Source organism: Amphiura filiformis, chromosome 14 (genome assembly GCF_039555335.1).
Source record: "Amphiura filiformis chromosome 14, Afil_fr2py, whole genome shotgun sequence".
In the NCBI taxonomy this organism is placed as follows: Eukaryota; Metazoa; Echinodermata; class Ophiuroidea; order Amphilepidida; family Amphiuridae; genus Amphiura; species Amphiura filiformis.
Window position 1 is genome coordinate 34541181 of NC_092641.1, and position 22152 is coordinate 34563332.

Sequence of the window (22152 nt, forward strand, 5' to 3'; positions counted from 1 at the left end):
ACTGTTATATATCAAAATTTGAAAAATATCAAATTTTTATAATTTGTCATAAAATTTGTATTATATTGTGATTTTCAAAAATGAAAATTATTTGATATCAGAAAGACATGCTTCGTATTCAGAATGCAATTCGATAGGTCTGAGGTGCTCTCATGTCCCACAAAAATACTGTCGAAACGCAATAAACGCTCATTTTAGATCCCTTAATAAACCATTTATCTATCTATCTATCTATCTATAGCGCTCGGCCGACAAGCGCATCAAGTTGTGCTTGTAGTGGATCGAGTTGTGCATGGCGTATGGTGGTGTATCTGCTATTGATAGTTATAGTTTTCTACTCAGGTCGATATATAGGCATAGAACTATAACAATTTTGGCGCGGGAATTTTGAATTTGAATATCGCATGTTGATAGACTACTCTTTTTTCGTTTTTTTATGGTCAATACGAGTTTGTTTCATATAAAACCATGTGATTCGTGCTTGATAATTATTTTATTAACATATAAGGTATAATGTCGTGATTGCCAGAGACTTCCTTATAGCTATTTTACATGTTGAACATGTCGAAGACTACAAATGTCAACATGTTCATCAAAACAATAGCTTTTGAATAAAACCAGGTACCTGAACAAAACTTATTGTTATTATCGATACACCCCCACAAGTGTGTAGGCCTACTCAATTTGATGGATTTGAACAAGAACAATAAAAATAAAAGACATGCGTATTATACGTATTTCCTTGTTCTTAGTGAACGAAAGTTTATTTTTAAAAATGCGAACTTGAACAATCAAATTCAAGAAATTGCGTGGGTGCTTGGCATCCACCTATCATAGGACTAGTAGCCCGGGTTAGTACCGCCCCTTCTGGTAGGTTCTATGATAGTTATGATATACTTGGTGAAATGAAAGAGACATTCCATAACTTTCCGAGGAAGTTGGAAAACTCCTATGCAAGACGTTCTTCGGTTCATGGTTATTTACTATCTTGATGAACAGTTGAAACTTACCTGAGAAAATAATTTCAAGGATATCGCGATAGCTAAATCAGGTACAAGTTGGTACCCCGGAAAGGACCAGCAAAGCTGTAGGTTAGCGAAATAGCTCGACATGAATAATTGTGTAATTATTGCAGCGTTGGTATTCCTGCTGCATCAGCAGTTTGTGGCCTCACAAGGTGAGTACAAATCCTCATATTCGTTTGCCCCAAGCCTCGACTTTCTGTCGATACAGTAAATCATGATTTGCAAAACTAGGCTTGATATTGAACATGCATGAGGCAACTAATAGTACGAGGATTGGTCAATAATATCCCGCAACCATTATTTATCTCCGCTCATGCATGACTTAGATGATTGTTACTTACGATCAATACAGTTTGTACCTTTGTCTTTCAAAGCACATAACAATTAGTATCAGAGTACCTTTAATTACGTAATCTCATTTGCATAAAGTTATTGCTATATGTACACTGGCAATTGTCAACATTGGCGGGAAATTTGAATTGTAGTTGTGGAACGTGTAATAAAAAGAAGCAAAAGTAAGGACCAACGCAGTTTACAAGCCTTATTTTTGGTATGAGGTAATCTAAGTATATTCAATTGATAATTGTGAAAGAAGAAATGTATCCGTTAAAAGATGAGGAAAGATACCGTCTTTGAAATTCACCCAAAATAGGCCTTAACGACAAACAAAAATGGTGTGAAAATCGCGAGAAAAGAGCCCACACAGTAGAAGCAAGAATCCAAATTATCTCCAAAATACAACAAAATACAAATATTGGTATAGTATGTGAGATCATAGTCAGGACAATATAATTTGTTGCAATAAAAATAGAAATGTGCGCATGCAATGATGGTATGCATGATTGAAAGTACCTAAAATGTATGAAAAAAGTAAAATGTCATCAAAAAAGCGCTAAAATATGACAAATACAAAGTTTGCGGAACAGTAGCTGTGTGAGTGAATTGCTATACCAAATCTTATGCTAAAATTAGACATACCTTTCGAAATTCAAATTGCTTATTCAATCCAGAGCCTCTCTATGGTGTGCTACTTTGATTATAAAAACAAGACCTATTGAAAACAAAGGTTTCATTAAGAAAGAAATGTTTGTGATTACACCACCGGGACCTCCCTTTTTAATAATCAGTAGATACCCAATCAAACCAGGTACCATTGGTTAAATTTTGTCATCGATTAATCTTTCTCTCTCTTATTATGTAAAGAACAATGGGTGATAAAGCCGACTCAAAATTCGAGATATTCAACACGATCCCTTTTCTTTAATAAAAATGGTATAGATCTAAAAAGCATACAGCATCATTTCTATGTTATCGGTCTACAAAGGTGCAAAAACCGCACCAGATTCCATACTTTTATTCTCTTGATATTTGGAATTATGTAACAATACCTCAATTTGGCGCGAGATTGTTTTTACTACTTTTCACCATAAATCAGGTAGTGTCCATACGCTATTGTGTTTATGCTAATGCCATTACGTAATCAAGTATTCAGCATCCCTAATACATATTTGTTTTGAAAGACAAAGGTACAAACTTGTATTTAGCGTAAATAACAGTCATCCAAGTCATGCATGAGCGGAGATACACCATAGTTGCGGGAACTTATTGACCAGCCCTCGTATATCTCTGAGTTAACGAGTTCATTTTGCGGTGCGACTTTTATCCCAGAGAAATTGGATAATTTCCATTATTTTTGTTCCAATTTTTAAAATTATTATTATTATTAGTAGTAGTAGTTCTAGTAGTACTGGTATATATTATTATTATTATTATTTTGAAAAGTTAGGAGATCATAATGATGAAAGGCAATTCTTAGTCAGTGGTTAGCGCGGAATTTCATTGGTTTCTGCATGCCGTCTATCACAGGGTAGACGGTAATGCAAGACGCTTGTCGAAGGCGTGAGTATATAACGCGTTCTATAATAATACGCGATCGAGATTGCAGTACTCGCAACTAAAAGGGTAAGCAAGTTTCGTTCATTTCTGTCGAAAGATAAAAAAAAGTTTTGTTCATTTCAGAAAGGGGAGTTTTCATGACGATAATTTTGCTAAATAAAATAGTGTTAAAATAATTATTTAACTGACTAAGAATGAGAATAAACAATAGGAATTTTTGTTTTTAATATGATCTACCGTGTAATAGACGACGGACAGTTCCAATATTTTGTCGTAGTGTCGGCATCCACTACTTAAAATATTGGACCTGCCTGTCGTCTATCACACGGTAGAGGATAGTAAAACAATAATTCCTATTGTTTATTCTCTAATTCTTATTCAGCGTGATGCTAGCTTGTAAACACAAAATCTGATTGGACAATCACATAATTTCAGGTGTCGTTTATCAGGCCGTACATCATTGTGGACATGCCGTTTATATTGATAGGGGTGGCTTCGTTTCAAATAGCAGTCCTAAAAATATTGTCCTAAAATAGCAGTCCTAAAAATATTGTGTACGCTCACATTTCCCTCAAAATCTATATCAAGCAGAACGCTAGTCAATCGATGGCTATTGTTAAACAAGACCCACTCAGTCACTTAATTAGGCGCTTGAAATGATCGAATTCGGTGTTGAAAATAGCACAATTTTTAGTTACACCTTTTCACTTCATTAATAATTTTCTCGGTCAAATGAAAAGCATTAATTAAGAAAACTATAATGCTTGGTACTGTATATATTCTTCAAACCCCGGTGTTAAAGTTAGGTGTGAAATTTAGGCTTGTGGTAAGATTTTCCATTTTCACAAGCTTCAACTTGCCCCGTTAGATTTTTTGGTCAACTTATTTGCTTTTCAAAGTAACATAATTCGTAACAAAAAGATATTTTACAACTTTCTAAAGCACATATAGAACTATATGTCATAGTTTTGACATAATTTTGGTTTTGATTGCACCATTATTTCAATTCCGACTACCAATTTTGTCAAAATCAACTCGCGAATGTTGGATGGATGATTTTGCAAGCCACAATAGAAATATCGATTATTTCTGCTGGTTATATTAGAAATAAAGTACTGGTTGGACATTTTGGCAGTCGCAAGTGACAAAAGGTGAAATCAAAACGGATATCCTGACAAAACTATAATATATAGACCCACATGATGTGCCTTAGAGAGGTGGGAAATATCTTTCTTTAGCGACCTATATTAGTTTGAAAAAAAAAAAAAAAATCCGAAAAAAAGCTCACGGGCGTGGCTGAGAAATCATGGGCTCAAAGGAAGAGCGAAAATGAAATAAAGTGGAAAAGAGAAAGAAAGAATTAAAGAAAAAAAGAAAAAAGAAAGAAAGAAAGGAAGACATTACAACAAGTTACCACAGACCGGGTGACAAACTATAATGAGCTGTGACATCATCACCCAATTTACATCTCGCAATCAACAGCCAATACAATTGGAGAACTATTGACCCTTTTGCCAAATATTCATGAGAACTGCATACACTGCCACCAGAGAATGATCATATGTAACATGTAATGTAAATGAGAATGTACACAATGAGCTGCGCATGCATGGCTATAGAGGTTGTGTATATGACGTATTATACCGTAAATATGGCGGACTACTCAAATGCATTCAACAAAAGCATGATCAGTGATGATTGCAATCTACCACGACAGTTCGTCTCACACTCATAACAAATGCACTACCATCAAATAGGTTGATGGCAACATTTGATTGAATGGACTGCACTGCGCTACTGATTACGGTAAAGGACAGCGGTTCAAATCCTTTGTTGGAATGTGTACATGCTATGCAGTATCGATCAGCCAATCAGAAGGTAAATTGCGTCAAGTGGCCATGAGTCGATGCATGATCAATTTGCATAAAGTTGGCTCGACTGGGTGGTTTCCGACCAATATTTATGAATATCGCATGGTACATAAAGGAAAAATACCCGAATGATGTCCAAATTTGGCTCAAATATACGTTATAGTTCATACTATCGAGTGAGTTTGATATGTTTATGATTGGACTGTAGTATTAATGGTAGCACACAGTAACACACATGTATTGTCAATGGCATTATCGGGCCCTGATTCACTGCGAAACAGTGAAATAGAAATTACATCAGGTACATGTGTCGGTTTTTATAAAGTTTTTTTAGTTAATTTTTTTGCATGTAATATGAAGATATCATATTCAAATATTAAAGGAGGATTTCGTGATCCTAGCATCCTCTTTTTATGACATTTTTTTAGAAGATATCCATGAAACAAGCTTATTCCCAAAATTGCAGTAGATTCCGATTGCATGATTATGTGTATTACACTGCTCCATAGGCCATTGTTGCAATTTCGTTCTGGTGCACCAGAACGAAATTCAAATTTGACGATATGTTTGCTAAACGAATTAATCTGCAAGAAATTTTTGGTACATAAACTTTATGTAGCCAGAGGTTACCAGTCGTATAAAAAATCGCAACTTTTTTGAAATAGGTGGGGGAGGCTGTGGTCACGAAATGCCCTTTTAATTGTGATATTTTGGCCTAAATACATTTGTTTAGCAAGATTTCGAAAGGAGTGGATACGTGCAATTAGCCTATACCGACGAGTGTCTGATTTTTACGTAGTCAATTAACCACACACGGTAAATGGGAGATGTCCTTGAACTTTTTCTTTCTAAAGAAAAGAAAGAAAGAAAGAAAGAAAGAAAGAAGAAAGAAAGAAAGAAAGAAAGAAAGAAAGAAAGAAAGAAAAAGAAGAAAGAAAGAAAGAAAGAAAGAAAGAAAGAAAGAAAGAAAGAAAGAAAGAAAGAAAGAAAGAAAGAAAGAAAAAGAAAGAAAGAAAGAAAGAAAGAAAGAAAAGGAAAGGAAGAATGAAAGAAAGAAAGGCCTAAAATTACAACACGTCAAGATTTTTATACTTCTTTGTATTGAGTTTCATCATAAATATATTCATATTAACTATCTCACATTTCAATGATCATGGCAATAACAAATAAATGTCAAACTTGAATAATATAGGCCCTTCAACATGTTCAACCCGCACTTTCCGAGATTTGTCGTGCTTGTTTCGTTATTTCAATGTCAAATATTTTCTATAGAAAATTAAACGGACTATGACCCAGAACAGGCAAAAATATTAATCATGCCATCCATTAACAAATAATAATGTAAATTGTTGACAGGAAATGTTTTTGTTGTATATCATAAGGAGAAACATTAATAATTTCTGAGACTAATATATATATTAGTCTCATATAATTGTCTTTGTATTTTTGCAATGGTTCATGAGAAGGACCATCAATAATGTCTTTTGTCTTTTTTGAATGATCTGTTAAATGACCCGAGAATTCTGTATAGCTAAGAATTAAGTGCATTGGGCCTATAGGCAGACTTAGGATTATGAAATTTTGTTACGATGTTAAAATTGACTTCCTCTTCCAATTTTTTGCAGTCTTCAAAGTTTCAAATGATTCATAATCATAGATTTGGGGCAAGGATTATAGACCTAAGCAAACCACTCCTCGCTACGTCAAATATAAAAAAGCTAGACCGACTGTTCCTGAAATGAAAGAAACAATATATCACCTGCCCAACATGATAATTATAACAAGCATAACCTCTCCTGTCACTCTGTCGATTTTTACTTATGCGTTTACATTATGTAGTGTTGCGTACAACTTACAAAATGAGGCACTTGTTGGCTGCTATATGTATCTCTTTTTACATACAAAACATCTCCAATTGATGCGTTATTAAGAGAGTTTTTCTTTTGTAAAATTGGTTTTGACAAAAGAAAAACTCCCTTAATTCGTTTATTACCAAACCTGATGAATTTGTTTAAATAATTGATGCGTTAGTTTTTTTTTATTATTTGCTGTAAAGAAAATGCCAAACAACAATAGTTCTGGTTCCGATGGATTCACTACTGAATTTTGAAAGTTGTTTTTAAAGGTGAATTTCGATTACGTTCTCTTAATTTTTCACATCAATCAGGGGAGCTGTCAGTGAAACAGAGATTGTGGGTTATTACACTCCTTCCAAAAGGAAATAAACCAAAACATTTAAAAAAATGGCACCCGCTTAGGTTTTTTCATATAACTTAGACCTATATTAACGTCTTCATGAAAGATTGAAACATATACTACCAAATTTAATAAATGATGATCAAAGAGGTTTTATGAATCTGTCATCTGTATAAAATCTTCCACAGTCTGTGGTCATCTCCAAACCCTTTCAGACCTCATCCCCGTCCTAACCTGCGTCACTTAAATTCCAGCGCTGTTGATCCCCCTTTTCGCCGCCTGACTCTTTCTAAGAGATCATTCTATCCTTACGCTCCTTCGCTTTGGAATCCTACTTCATAAGCCAATACCGTATCTTTGTGCATTTTCCTTTCTATTTTATCTTCCTTTTTTTGTCTGTTTGGCATGTTTTGGTACCTTTTTATGTTTTTGTTTATTCTCTTTGTTTGATTTTGGTGTTATTCATGTATTATAGACATCTCATTAATCTATTGTTTGTCAATATTGGGTTTTGCCTGGCGTTTTGAATAAATAAATAAACAAATAAACAAATAAATAAATAAATAAATAAATAAATAAATAAATAAATAAATAAATAAATAAATAAATAAATAAATAAATAAATAAATAAAGTATTGTCCAAAAGGCAGATTTGTAATTTACATTCTAGCTACTGACAGTTTCATGCCAGCAGTTTTCCACCGGGCAGTTTGATACTTCTTGCATAAATAAATAAATAAATAAATAAATAAATAAATAAATAAATAAATAAATAAATAAATAAATAAATAAATAAATAAATAAATAAATAAATAAATAAATAAATAAATAAATAAATAAATAAATAAATAAATAAATAAATAAATAAATAAATAAATAGTTCTGCATATCGAGTTGCACCACAAGCCAGCCACGAATTTATATTTAAAACTTAAGATTTTCTCAATTTTGTAATTTCTTTTTTAACTTTTAAAATAATTGTACAGGGTGGTCCTACAACAACTTAACCCAATTAAAAAGGTTCATATCTCAAAACTGACAAATCTGCTTCAAATTATTTTCACAAAGTATATTCGTATAGGACATCTTCTTAAGAGTATTTGGAGAAAAAGCTTAATTAAAAACGTGACGTTAGTTTTAAATAGAAGGGTCAAATTTTGTCCACGAGAAGGCCTACTGGCTGTTGCGTCGCACCACTTGCAATAGTGAGTTCGATAGAGAATGAGAACCACTCAGTATACGCACATATTTGTTGAGCAATTTTAAATAACACACTCAAATCAATCAAACATAAACAATAACGTCAAGCTACGACATTTCGCCATGATATGCAACTTTCATGCAGCAAAGATATAAAAACAATTCTCTTCAAATTTGTGCAAAGCAATTGTAACCTCAGACCTCATTTTTGTCATTACAAAATGTTATCTAGTCTATACTACATGTACAAGAACGTTAGAAGTTATTACACTTATTGCGTTCGTGGTATGTTCGGCAAATTGTTGCGTCGAGAACTGACTCTGGTGTTAGCGGCAAGTTTCCTATGAACCGATGCAATATTTGGAGCTGAACGGCCAGTTCTTGGACGTTCGCTTCGTGCTTTGCATCTCTTCATCACACTTCCGAAGTTGTGAAAGTTGTTCGTATGTACGGTTATGGTAGGTTTTAGCCGGACTCTTACGTTCGGGAAACGAATCCGAAATTGACGCTGCACTTTCTGTTCTTAAGTATTACTCTGCCATAAAATTCCTCTCTTGTGTGGTGAATTGCCTTATCTTGACACAGTCACAAAATGCATCAAGGGCCTATTTAAATTCAAAAATTGCGCCAGGTGAAATCTTTGTAATTGTGTTGTTTTTATGCAAATTGTTGGTCAATGACAGGAGTGAAATTCGAGTACATGATAAGTAAATAGGGATTAAAATCGATTGTATTTCGTTCATTCATGTAACACAACTATCACTTTTCAAAGACAACCCAAACGTGTTTACCAATATTATTACATGTATGCATAACGCATACTCAGTCTTAGCAATGATGGCACATCCCATTGTGGGACAAAGTGATTTTTGACCCTCGGACGTAAAACTAGCACCATTTTGTTAGCATCTTTTGCTTTCATTTCTTCATCACATACTTTTAGAAAGATATACCTTTAGCATATGTAACAATATCATGAATAGCTCTTCTACAATTCCAGTAACCACCCCCTGAAATTGGGTAAAGTTGTTTTTGGACCACACAGTATTACTGCTATTGAGGTCGAAAATATTCACAGTAAGATTTCCCAATATGATGATGATTCCACAGTTAATTTAATGGAAGCGACGAGAGTTTGGTACAAACATTGAATACTTTTGGATTTGTTTGAGAGATTATCTGGTTTGAAAATAAATGAAGACAAAACTAATGTAGTTTATATAGATTCACTTCGAGGTAATACCCAAACCCCGACTTGACAAGTAAATATTTAATTTGGTGAAAAATGGAACATTTTCTGTTCTGAGTGTAGATTTTTTAACAAATTTAATGGACATACCCGAGACGAATTAATGACAGGTTTAATAAAACATTGGTCTAAAAGAAATGGGTTAACAATTCGCCTCCGCAAATAATAAAGGAGACACGCAGAAAAAGCGATCCCACCCGGGAATCGAACCCAGAACCAGGACCTGTGCCTTAAGCACTTGGCCACGGTAACTTCGTGATTATTGTCTGTCCAAATAACTTAGACACCCGGTTTTTAGGATATATTTCGAAAAGTTTTCACTTTGGAAAAAAGTCATGAAAGAAACGTTGCTAAACACGGTCAGACCTAACAGAAATTATTAGTAAAGCGATGAAAAAATATTCTTCCTTGTCTACTTTTATTCAATTTTGACCGATTTACAGCAAGATATCTGGGTCCAGCCGAATATTCCTAATGACTTGAAACTTTTGATGGGATAATCTATTTTACAGTAAGGGGTGTTTGAACATTGCAATCATGCATATTGATCAGTGATTCCACCCTTTTTTTTTTGATCCTTTTACTAATTCACAATAATGTCGGTCTACTCAAATGCATTCAACAAAAGCATGTTTGCAATCTACCGTGAGAGGTCGTCTCACACACATAACAAATACACTACGATCAAATAGGTTGATGACAATATTTGATTGAATGGACTGCACTTTGCCATGATTTCGGTGAAGGACACCGGTTCAAGTCCTTTGTTTGGAGCCAATCAATAATTCCATGCACAACCTCTGACTCAAAAGATGTCACAGTTGGTGCATTATAACAAATGATAGAGCAAGTTACTATGTGGCTGGAGTGTATTGTGAATTATACTCCTCACCAATAACATCAGAACATTTATAGTGCATACAATTGGTATTTTCTTAGAATTGGGCCAAGCCAAAAGCATGCACAGAAGAAGATTCAAATACCGCGCCGAATTGTTGTAATTGGTTGAGGGACAGCTGGGATCACTTATAGTTAATATACTAAGAATAAATATGCCAATTAGAAACACTGTCTGCATTTTATGAACTGAATTATATTTTTCATTTTTATAAAATGTTTTTGGTGAGAAGTATAATTAATTTACTATTCATCCATTCACTATCCAAAATCACCATACCTACAAATCTGTATAATGAGACCTTCCAAAATAATGGTACCCAACTTCTACCGGATTATTTTTAAAGTGTTGAGAAAAACCTTCCAAATTCAATAGAATTTCTGGTAAACTCTCACTCAATGCTTTGGAAACACAAAAATCCCGTTAGGTCTCAGCGAATGTTAACACTTTTCTTTCATGACTTTCTTTAAAAGTGGATATTTTTTCAAATAAGTAACAAAAACTGGGTGTCTAAGTTAATTGGACAGACAATAGGCTGAATTGAAATGTGAATCTATAAGAGGTCACTTAAACTTATCTCCTCCCCGCAAATAGCCCATAGTAGCTAGGGTTGTAAATGCGAAATTGCCATCTTCCCTGTAGAGGAAATACCACATGGAAAAACAGTGGTATGATCGACGAGAATTATATAGATAAACATAATTTGTCACCAGGTTCGCCGTCGCAAATAATTTTGATGCTACACTGCTTACTTACAATAAGTGTGACAACATTCAATTTCTAAATATAGGGTTTGAAGGAAAAGTAAACATTACAAAATATTTTCCGGCAATCATCATTCTTAAAAATAAGACATGATGCAGGAGATTTAATGTCGTTAAAGGTTGGAGGAAAGCTATTTACCATGTACTATCTTTAACCATATTATATTATATTAATATTTATACTTTTTCTGTTATTAATTTAAACAAAACTCTTCAAAAAAAGTTTGAGAAACTTTCCGAAACGGCTATATCAGAAATATTTGAAATTTATATCCATATTGTTTCATATCAATACAAACATTGTTCTTTCCTGTCACAAATGACACCCAATTTGTGACCATAACTTATTCCATGGTTGAGTAACTGTCTATGAAAGACAAAGAGGTGTCAAACAAAATTGGCCAAATCTGCCATTGTCTGCATCATTTGTAAGGTAAGGAATATCACACTGTTTCATTAGTCTACGGTTTCCAAGTGCTGGCAGCCTGATGTACCGGTCTTCTACAGCCGTTGTTTTTCTTGGACGGCCACTTCTGGGTCTTTCTTTGACATCTCCGGTCTGAAGAAACTTAGCTTTTAGCTTGGAGATCATACCGCGGGAAACTCCAAAAGTTGCCGCAACTCGATTCTGAGCTATGCCAGCCTCAAGCTTAACAATAGCTCGAGTCTTATCGAACCATGGTTTATTATATCTTTCTTGCAAATGACCACTATGAAGAAGTGACCAGCAAGAGAGATTGACTTGCGTTGATCCATTTCGATCCACCTGTAGATCCCATCCTGGCACTTTTCATTCAAAATGGTACAGCATGCAACCCACTCATTCATTCATTCAAAGCAATAAGATGACTGCAGACAACATGGACAATGGTCAGTTTGGCATATTTTTGAGACCATTTTGTCTTTCAAAGAAAGTTACACAGCCGTGAAATGAGATATTGTCACAAATGAGGTGTCATTGTTGACAGGAAAGAACAAAGTTTTGAGAATTGAGGAAACATAAGAACATGAAGATGGTTGATGATATGGCTTCTAAAGACTCAAACGGAAATTTAGTGTTTCGTGCACAATTCTAGTAACATTTCACTGGGCTAAACTATGAACTTTTAAAGGAATGGATAATTAGGAGAAGTTTATATGTCATGATTATTTCTTTCATCAATTGTGATTTTAACCACGAATTTGTCGTTCTGCAATTTACTAAAAGCTACTAAAATTCACAAACACCCCAGTTAGCTGTCTAAGGTTAGACCACGCGGGTATCCACTGCAGGCGACAACGGTTTGTTTGTTTTAAATTCAAAAATTTAATACTTGTAAATTTTCATGACCATATTTGGAATCAGCATGACAAATGCACTTTATACAATAAATACAAACAAGCATATTACTGCATGGCTCATAACTCTTTAAAAATATTTCAAAACTTGGACTTTTTATGTTGAAGCCTATGTCTAGCACGCAGAACATTAATTTGGCATTGCGGGATTGGGAGTTTGGAAACCAAAATAGCTGAATTGACAAAGTAAATCATTTGGAACTATCTTGTGTCTTCAAGTTCAATAGAAAAAGAACTCGAGACAGCGTTTTGTGTTTCGTATTTTTGCGCTTCATTACTCTTGCCGAACATTTGCACAACAGAATCAAAACAGCCATGTCAAAATCTCTGTCATGTCAAACATATTTTCACATGATTTAAATATTCACATCCTATGTTAAATATTATTTAGATTATACACCTGCGTGAGCTTGAAGCTCCACTCAATAACAATCGGCGAGCTAATACACGCACTTGACGATAATTACTGGCGCTGGAACGAAATTGCGATTTTCTTTGTTTTACCTCATTTATACAGCTCAACATTAGCGAAAACTAACATTTTAACAAATACGAATCTGTTCTTTATGGAATTCGTACATTGTTGCTTTAACATTGTTTAAGGTTACACAAAGAGACGTATAAAAAACGTATAAAAGACGTATAAAGTTGTTCTCTAAAACAGAGTTTTCTCAGTAATCAAATATCGCAGCGAGTGAAATGTTGGTGCATTGGATGTAGCTTAACATTTTTGTGTGTGTTATATACAAATTATTAGAATAAATTTGAAAATCCTTCGTTTAAAGCATTTTTACCCACCATGTTCACAACATCAAAAACACGTTCCATGAGGTTTTTTTCAAATGTGCGCTCCGTATAAATCCACACCGAGCGATTGTTTTCTTCTTTTTCGTATTGTATTATAAATCGATCAAAGAAATAATGTTGCCATGGGGAAGAACCAAATACAGTACCGATTAAATTTTAAAAGCCCTTTTGGGGGAAAATTTTGGAGAATTTGCTTGAGAAAAAGCTGGTTTGTGAAATTATCGATATCTTGATTACGAGACGTTAATTTAGACATCTGAATACCTACATTATTTCTCAACATTCTGCCAATTGCTATTCCATTTGATTTTCACTCCAAATTGAAGCTAGTTTTGCAAAAACGAGGTTTTCCTCCATCAGTTCGTTCAAAATTTCAGCGCCGACATGCGTGTTTATTCTAAGAGCCATAATGCGGACGCGATTGTAATCATCTTGAATTGCATCCAATTATAGTTATATCACCCGCTTTGAGAACAGTCTATTGCGTAAGTTGATCGATGGCCGAGTGGATAGAGCATTGGACGGATAATCTAATGTGAACTATTTTTGTGGGTTCGAGTCTCCGTGTGGCTGTGTTTCTCTTTTCTCATTTTTACTTCCTTTCTTTCCTCTTTTCTTTCTCCCTTTTTTCATTTCTTTTTTTTCATTTCTTTCTTTCTTTCTTTCATTTTCGTTTATTTTCTTTCTCTCTCTTTCTTCCTCTTTTTCACTATGTCTTTATTCTTTCTTGCTCCTTTCTTTTTTAGTTTTATTTGATTGATTCGCTGAGTGCAGTGAATCGTGATTGATTGTTTTCACTTTATATAATTCAGAAATTTGTAGGCCTGCTAAGTCTGTCTTGTTGATTTTCATCCCAAATTCGATTTACAAATAATTGCTTTTTGATATTGTTGTTGTTGCCTACCTTTAGGCCTACATTGTAATCAGGGGAATAGCAGCATTGATTTCATCAAAGATATCAAGGCTATAAATTCAAAATCAACACATTTTCCAGGGCGTAGCTTGACGAAGTGCCCCCAATCAATTTTAAAATTTATAAAATCCTTGTGAAAATTGCCGAAAACGGCTTGTGCCACCCCCCCCGGCATCCGAGCTCCGGGCACGAGCTAAGCCAAGTTTCATAGCCTTTTCATGTCTTGACCGTGGATCGATATTCTATTGTAAGTAGGCCTACGTCCCGGTACGCTTGTTCATTTTCTGCATGGCTGTTTCTGTTATGAACTTACGCCCCTCTGAAATCAAGCGCATGAAAAACTCTCGGCTAACCTTAAGCAAGGTTTCAGGGTATCAAGTTGATAACACGTACAAAGCGCCGTCAATCAATGATTCCCGCTATCAGATTTTAGCACTTTAATACAAAGTGGCGGGCGCTGTTGTTGTCGTAAACCGGAATCTAACGGGGTGAGGAGAGTTGCGTTTTCAACTCTATGCAGCGGGTTGGTTGTTTGCGATACTTCTTCGACGGCAGTCGCCCGCGTTTCATGTAGTGACGTCACCATGGGGTGTGGCACAAAGGGATTTGATCACGATATCCTGTCTATATCATTTTGCTTTCACGTTTGCTGTTTGTCCGTTTCACATCTATGCTTGTTCAAACATTTTTTGATGAATTTTTGACGCACACATGTTTTTCCTATCTCTGATTTTCAAAGTTTACCTGCGGTTTGCCACACCACTAAACCAGGAAGCCTGGGGACTGCTCTATAATCCGACGCTTCTATAATCCGAAGGTTCTTTAGTCCGAAGGTTCGCTAGTCCGAACATGTGTTCATAGCATTCGCTAGTCCGAATTTTAAAAGAGGTTCTCTAGTCCGAAAAAAAAATTAAAAGAGGTTCTTTATTCCGACGGTTCTTTATGTCGAAGGTTCTATAGTCCGAATTTTAAAAAAGATTCCCCAATCCGAATATTAAAAGAGGTTCTTTAATCCGAATTTTAAAAACGGTTCTCTAGTCCGAATATGAAAATAGGCTCCATAGTCCGAATTTTAAAAAGGGTTCTATAGTCCGAAATTGCAAAAGGGTTCTATAGTCCGAAACGGATACCGTGTTCTTTAGTCCGAATCAGTAAAAAGGCTCTATAGTCCGATTTTTTTTATAACATTAACATTATCTAGCTAGATAATAGCAGAGTTTATGGTAAACGGGATGACGCTACTTTTGCCCCCCTTCCTCCCCGTCATCAAAAAACAAATCCTGCGTTTGCGCCTGATGTCCCCAACTTACTGTAAACAAAGATCCTAAAAATACGATATTTGCTCCAAAAATGTTGACATATTTTTACACCATCAGAAACGAAAAGAAAAATAATGAATGGAACGAAAATATAAAGAAACCTGAAGAAGTACAAAACACACACACACACACACACACACCCACACACAAAAACAGAACAAAAGAAGGAAAGACACAATGAAAGAAAATAAATGAAAGAACAAATGAAACAACTGAATGAATTAAGACTAAAAGGAAGTCCAAATGAAAGAACAATAAATACAAAGATAATGAACAAAATAATGAACATTAAGAAAGAACAAGGAGAAGAAAGAAAGAATATAATAAAGATAGGACGAAAGAAATTTGAATATAGAACAAACAAAAATGAGAAAGGGATTTTAAGAAAGAGCTAATGAAAAAGATATCGAACGAAATCAAGAATGAATAAATGAATGATGATTTGACACAAAACAAATGATGAAAATAAAATTCGGACTATAGAACCTGTTTACCAATTCGGACTAAAGAACACGGTATCCGTTTCGGACTATAGAACCCTTTTGCAATTTCGGACTATAGAACCTTTTTTTAAATTCGGACTATAGAGCCTAGTTCCATATTCGGACTATATAACCCTTTTTAAATTCGGACTATAGAGCCTATTTTCATATTCGGACTAAAGAACCGTTTTCAAAATTCGGACTATAGAACCTTCGAAATAAAGAACCATCGGAATAAAGAACCTTCGTAATAAAGAACCGTCGGATTAAAGAACCTTCGGACTAAAGAACCGTCGGAATAAAGAACAGTCGGACTATAGAGCTTCCACCGGAACCCTACAGTAATCTCCGGTTGATTACCTCTGTCTCCATTTGACTAACTCAAAGAAAAAAGAAAAAGAAATATTCCTTGTTCTTTGTACTTAGTACAGGGTACTATGTGGAGATGAGTTAGCATTTTGTCTTGCTACATTGATTTTTGGCATCCTTACACATCAAATGATAAAACTAGAATTTGTTCCATTCTTTTTCTATACCCCTATGCTTCCCACAAGGGGTCGAAGGTCATAATGGGGGCCAAAATTCAAAATTTGTTCCTCTCGATCATTGTCAGTTATAAAAAAAAAAAGGCATTGTCATATGGTGTCCCCTGTCATATTGCACTAGGGTACTTAGTTCGGGAGTCATAGAGTAAATTCGGTCAAATGTCAAATATCTCATGCACAGAGGCCAAATTTTCAAAATACACCGATTTAATCGCGTTTTATCTCAAATTACTCCTTTTGACAAACGGAATAGGAAACAATTTGTTTGAGAAATGTATAACCTCGGAATCGGATGAAATCATGGGTCTAAGGTTATACATGTAAATATTTGTATTGGACTTTGGCTGCATTAACTCAGAAAGGGGACGTGGCAATGCAAATTGCATCAAAATTGTACGCAATGTTGAGTTATTTTTTATTCAACTGTTGAGCTGTGACCTTTTTATATTTTTGCAGTGCACTAAAAATATTCTCGTTTTCTTACATTGATGCATAAAGGGAACAATGGCATTTGATGTAAGTTTGAAGACAGTCCATATCCTAAACCAATAAGGTTACCCCCTCTAAGATTACTGGCGACCAGTAACTATATTAGTTTGAAACACTAAAAAGTAAATTCCTAAAAAAGCTCACGGGCGAAGTTGAGGGCTATAAAAATCAGAAATCTTACACTAAAAGACACAATTTCATGCCTAATTTTAACACCATCCTTTTTTAAAAAGGTGTATCCAAATGCCATGTTTTTATCCGACATTGCTGAAAAAAATTCTTGTTTTATATTAATGACCGAGAAAATTAGTTTCATCGCAAAAATGTGTATCTCAGAATTGTACTGATTTCAACATGTATCGACTATGCATAACATTAGAGGACGGTCAGTGGCGTACTGAGTAGGCAGTGTCACCGAGAGCCATTACGGGCCCGGGGTAAAATTAACGTCAGGGTCCCCTTTTTAACGGGCCCCCTGAGATTTCTTTTCTTTGCTTTTATGTGCTTTGGGCCCAAATAAAGGGGAGTTTGATATTCGGTGGGCCAGTGCGTGTTGTGATGTGCCCTGAGTAATTTAATTTGATGATATATCTTTGTTTACAATTAAAATCTATTTCATGAGACATTTTAGGGATTCCCCTTTCTTGCATCAAAAAACAAATTGAATCATTTCTAATTTTGGATCATGTGGGAATTCCCCTGAGATTGTAAAGTGAAGATGACATCATATGGGATTCCCCTCAGGAAGTGATGTCATGGGATTCCCTCAGGAAGTGATGTCATGTGAAAGGTTAATGTTATAATTAAGACTTGGGAATTTCCCAGATTGCAGCATAGTGTGTAGGAAGTAATTGGCTATTAATAGAATGGGGTTTTGCCAGTGCTTGGTATATAAGAAAATGTAAACATAATTCTTCACAGTTGAGTGTTGTATTGGGCAATTAGCTAATGTGCTTACAGTCCATTTCCTTCAAAGAAAGGAAATTGCGAACCAGAAATATTTTATGTAGTCAATGTACTACTGCCTGCCAGTGTTGTCGGAGAAGATCTAGTTTACGTCAAAGGGCGTACCTCTTCCAAGAAAGGAAATTATATTCTTCTATCGACTTTCTGAAGTCTGGTTTATTGAAACAACACATCTGTTAATATAAGTGGGGACAACTGCAACGCAGTCCTGCTTCCTGAAGAAATTGTGTGAAAGGTGAAAATAGCGTTTGGAGAAAGCAGCGCAAGGAGATAAATATTTGGAGAAAGCACCCGGGGGCACTCACATGTTAAGGTGGTACGGGTATGTGCGGCGCTCAAGGGTCCCTTTTTCAGGCTCTCCGGCAGTTCCTTAAGCCCCACATTTGGATCTGCTCCAGTTCTTTGAGCCTCAAACTCTGACAATTGTAGCTCTTTAAGCTCAAATTTGGAAATAATTTAGAAATTTTAGCTCAACAGCCTATAATTTGGCCCTAATTTCAGTTCTTCAAGCCCCTATTTTGCCCGAAAATCAGTTCTTAGTTCCCAAAGTTCGGCGCTCCGCGCCGCACACCCCTACCAAAATTTAAGTTGAGTGCCCCCCCCCCCGGGAGAAAGCAGCGCCATTTTTGTGTGGAGATTTTATACGCAAGGATATTTATAAATGCAAGTGTACAAAGGACTTCGCTGATTTTCGCAGGACAAGACTAGTAAATATGGATGTATACATCAGCCGTCCAGAACATTGCAAGAACAAAATTACCATCAAGACAAAGAATGTTGGCTAAGTACTAATTAGTTAAAAGAGTGTATAATTGTTTGTACATTTGTTGTCATATATTGTACCAATCATATCTTACTTTCAATTAAAGACTTAGATTTTGTTAGCTTAATCCCACAGTGTGTTTGTGTTGTGCATTCGTGTGAATTTGGGTAAAAGGTCAATTGGCCCTTGAGTCAGTACGACTCGTAACAGTGTGAATGTTGCAATTTTACCCTATTTTCGCCCAAAAAATGGCGATTTTTGGACAAAAAAGAGTGATGCACATGGCAACAAATAATTGTATTATTTTTTGTTATATTAGGACTTTTAGGGAGAACGGTCCCCCTTGGACAATATTTTACACAGATAAATATTTCGATACCTTTTACTCAGCCCATATGTGTGCATAGATCAATCATCAATGTTCATATCAATCATGGAGAATTTTAATGAGTGACCTTGTAAACGATATGACAAGTTTCTTTTTGATTAACAGTTATAACCCAAAAGGTCAAAGGTTAAATTTGAAGATGCTTTTTATACTTGGTTTAAGAAGAATAAAAAACGATTAAAGTGGGCTTTTTTGTTTTTCTTGGTTGAAATGAAAATGAAAGACGATCATTGTGGGCCTTTTCGCTTTTCTTTGTTTAAACGAAAAAACGATTGTCCGGTCATTATACATGGACCATGTCAGATAAAATAGTATTCTATTGATTAAATCTATTATAATATTGCTTTCTGTTTCAAGATATCTGTGATCCAAATCCGTGTATGAATGGAGGCACTTGTACCACGATAGGAAGCGATTACTCCTGCACTTGTAACATTGGTTACTCAGGACAAAACTGCACAAGACCACCAACTGGTAAGTTTTGTACGATCTTTTTAAATTGTTAGATTTTTCTTTTTTTCTTCCAAAATGATAAAATAGTTAATATGCAATCATTATGAAAGTTCCCAAATATAACGCACTTTTTGGATTAGGACGGCGAGCGCGTAACTTACTAGTTTAGTAGCTTACTTCTTTAGTAACTACTCTGCAACTGCCGCGTATCTTACTAAACTAGTATTTTTGGGACTTGCGCTGAAGCGTATCTGGCGAGTAACTACTTCTTTAGTATCTTCATTAAGGGGTACTACACCCTCAATAAATTTGAGTCTATTTTTGCATTTTTCTCAAAAACTAATAAAACACTGGTAACAAAAGTTATGTATATTATAGGGGCAAGGAATCCAATTACTACACTGGAATTTCAGTGACCCAAGATAAGCGGTTCGTTATTTATGATAAGAAATAAGGTACCGCTAGGTGTACCTCATTTCCTATCATATATACTGAACCGCTTGTCTTGAGTCACTTAAATTTCAGTGTAGTAACTGGATTCCTTGCCCCAATAATATACATAACTTTTGTTACCAGTGTGTTATTATTTTTTGAGAAAAATGCCAAAATAGTCACAAAATTACCACAGGGGTGTAGTACCCCCTTAATGGAGCAGTAAATCACAATCAGCACCTTTAATATCACGTTTTTAACCACGCGGTCAATTGTTATTTAATTTCAACAATAGGCAGTGTTATGTCACTAAATACCCCGGTACAAACAAAATACCATATCAGTATATTTAGCGTGCTTTGTAGTATATAGTAGGCCTATAGGTTTATGATTATGATATCTATTTTGTCACACCATGACAGAAGGGGTAACACGCCGGGGTGGGGGACTCAGCAGTGTAGTTTTGTACAAATCCTTTCGGGGTCAAAGTAGTTTACGTGTTCAGTCGCGTATCAGGGTCAGTTGTAGGAGGGGGATAGAAAAAAAAATTGGTGGGTATGTGTTATTGTGATAATTGCTCATTTCAATTGTAAGCCTACACCATTTTAGCCCAAAATTAAGGTGATATTTGTTTTCTATGCCAAAATTCATTTATTTTGTCCAAATAAGGGTAAAATTGTGTGTTTACAGGGCATTTTCAATTTTACACTGGGGGAAAGGGGGTGAAATTTTTAGGGGGTTGGTTTTAGGGTGTTAACATTTTCTTTGTGAGGTTGGTTTTAGGGGGTTGGAATTTTCTTTGGGGGCAAAGCAACCCCCCGCAAAGACCACCTTGGTGCTCAGTTCAAATGACCGTATGTCATAGATAATAAGCCGCAAAATATGGGTCTCATTTTGGGGCTTCTTGTATAATAATGGCTCCCCAATTTTAGTATGAAGGTTTGTATTTTTCTAAAATATCACAAAAAGCGCATTTAAAAAAAAAAGATATTTGGTAACAATGTCGCAAAATTGTTTTCAATTTGGGCAAAATATCTGACAATCGTGGGCCTACTCTATTCAAACATTAACCAGATGGTATGCCCCAGGGGTAAGACGGGGAAGGGTATATAGCGTTTTTTGATAGTGTGTAATTTTGCAGCCCTGCAACCAGGCGAACCGAGAATGGAATAAACAACAGGATAGACGGGCATATAATTCCTCAAGGGTCAGGAAATATACTTAAAATAAATCCCATCCAGGGCCAGTCGGATTGGGATATGGCATATGGATCTGGCGTTATCAGAAGAGATTATCATGAGGAAAGAATTTATTTCTGTGATTGTATCCAGCCGTGTGAAGTGAATATTTATTTGGCACAAAACTTGCAATTATTCCTAATTCCTGAAGCTTGGTGAGATCCTGAAATAAGATAATTTATATGTAGGCCTATATTAGAGATAGAAGATATCTTGAGTTTTGAAAACATGTTTCCCCAGATATGAAAATATTTGCATAGATTCGAATTATTACTCAGTGTAGTATATATAGAGTACAATTGGGGACCGTTTACATTTACTTGTTAGGGGGGCCTGATGCAAAAAGGGGGCCCTTAAATATTTTGACCTTCCTGGGGGCTGAAAAAATGACCACAAATTTTCCTGGGAAAATTGAGTTTATATGGGGCCCGAAAAATTTTCGCAATGAAATTGTTTGCATCAGGCCCCCCTAACAAGTGTTTGTGAACGGTCCCTTGTCATAAATTTGTAAGGCATCAAATAAACGCATAAAGTAATGGGACTTTGACTCTATTGTGAAATTTAAACGGTAGGCCTACTATAATTATGCTATCTACTGAAGATACAAATGGAATCCAACATGCATTCGCTAATCACTATATTATGTGACACGTCACAGGGAATGAATAATGATTCATTGATTGATTGATTGGTTGAAGAGCGATTATACTAATTATCGATGATCACCCCCTTCTATATTGTCTTGTTCTCCCTTCCAGAATAAATGTTCCGTCTGTAGGCCAACACGAAAGGTTTGCGGTGCCGCATACGAGACGCTCCACACGCAGAATACACTCTAATGCAAAATATCTTATTATTTACTTTCAAAATCTAATCAATATCAATGATTTTCTCCTCTATCTATGAATTAATTTGCCTAC

At 35.3% G+C, this 22152-nt stretch overlaps 1 protein-coding gene across 1 annotated transcript in view; it reads left to right on the forward strand.

The window, feature by feature from the left end:
• Window positions 1-897: 897 nt before the first annotated feature.
• LOC140169378 (uncharacterized) overlaps window positions 898-22152 on the forward strand; it is a 66420-nt gene continuing 45165 nt past the window's right edge. The window contains exons 1-2 of the mRNA XM_072192636.1: window positions 898-1177; window positions 19467-19583. Of these exons, the coding sequence (XP_072048737.1) occupies window positions 1111-1177; window positions 19467-19583 (184 nt within the window). The 5' untranslated portion in view covers window positions 898-1110. The remainder of the gene's footprint in view (window positions 1178-19466; window positions 19584-22152) is intronic.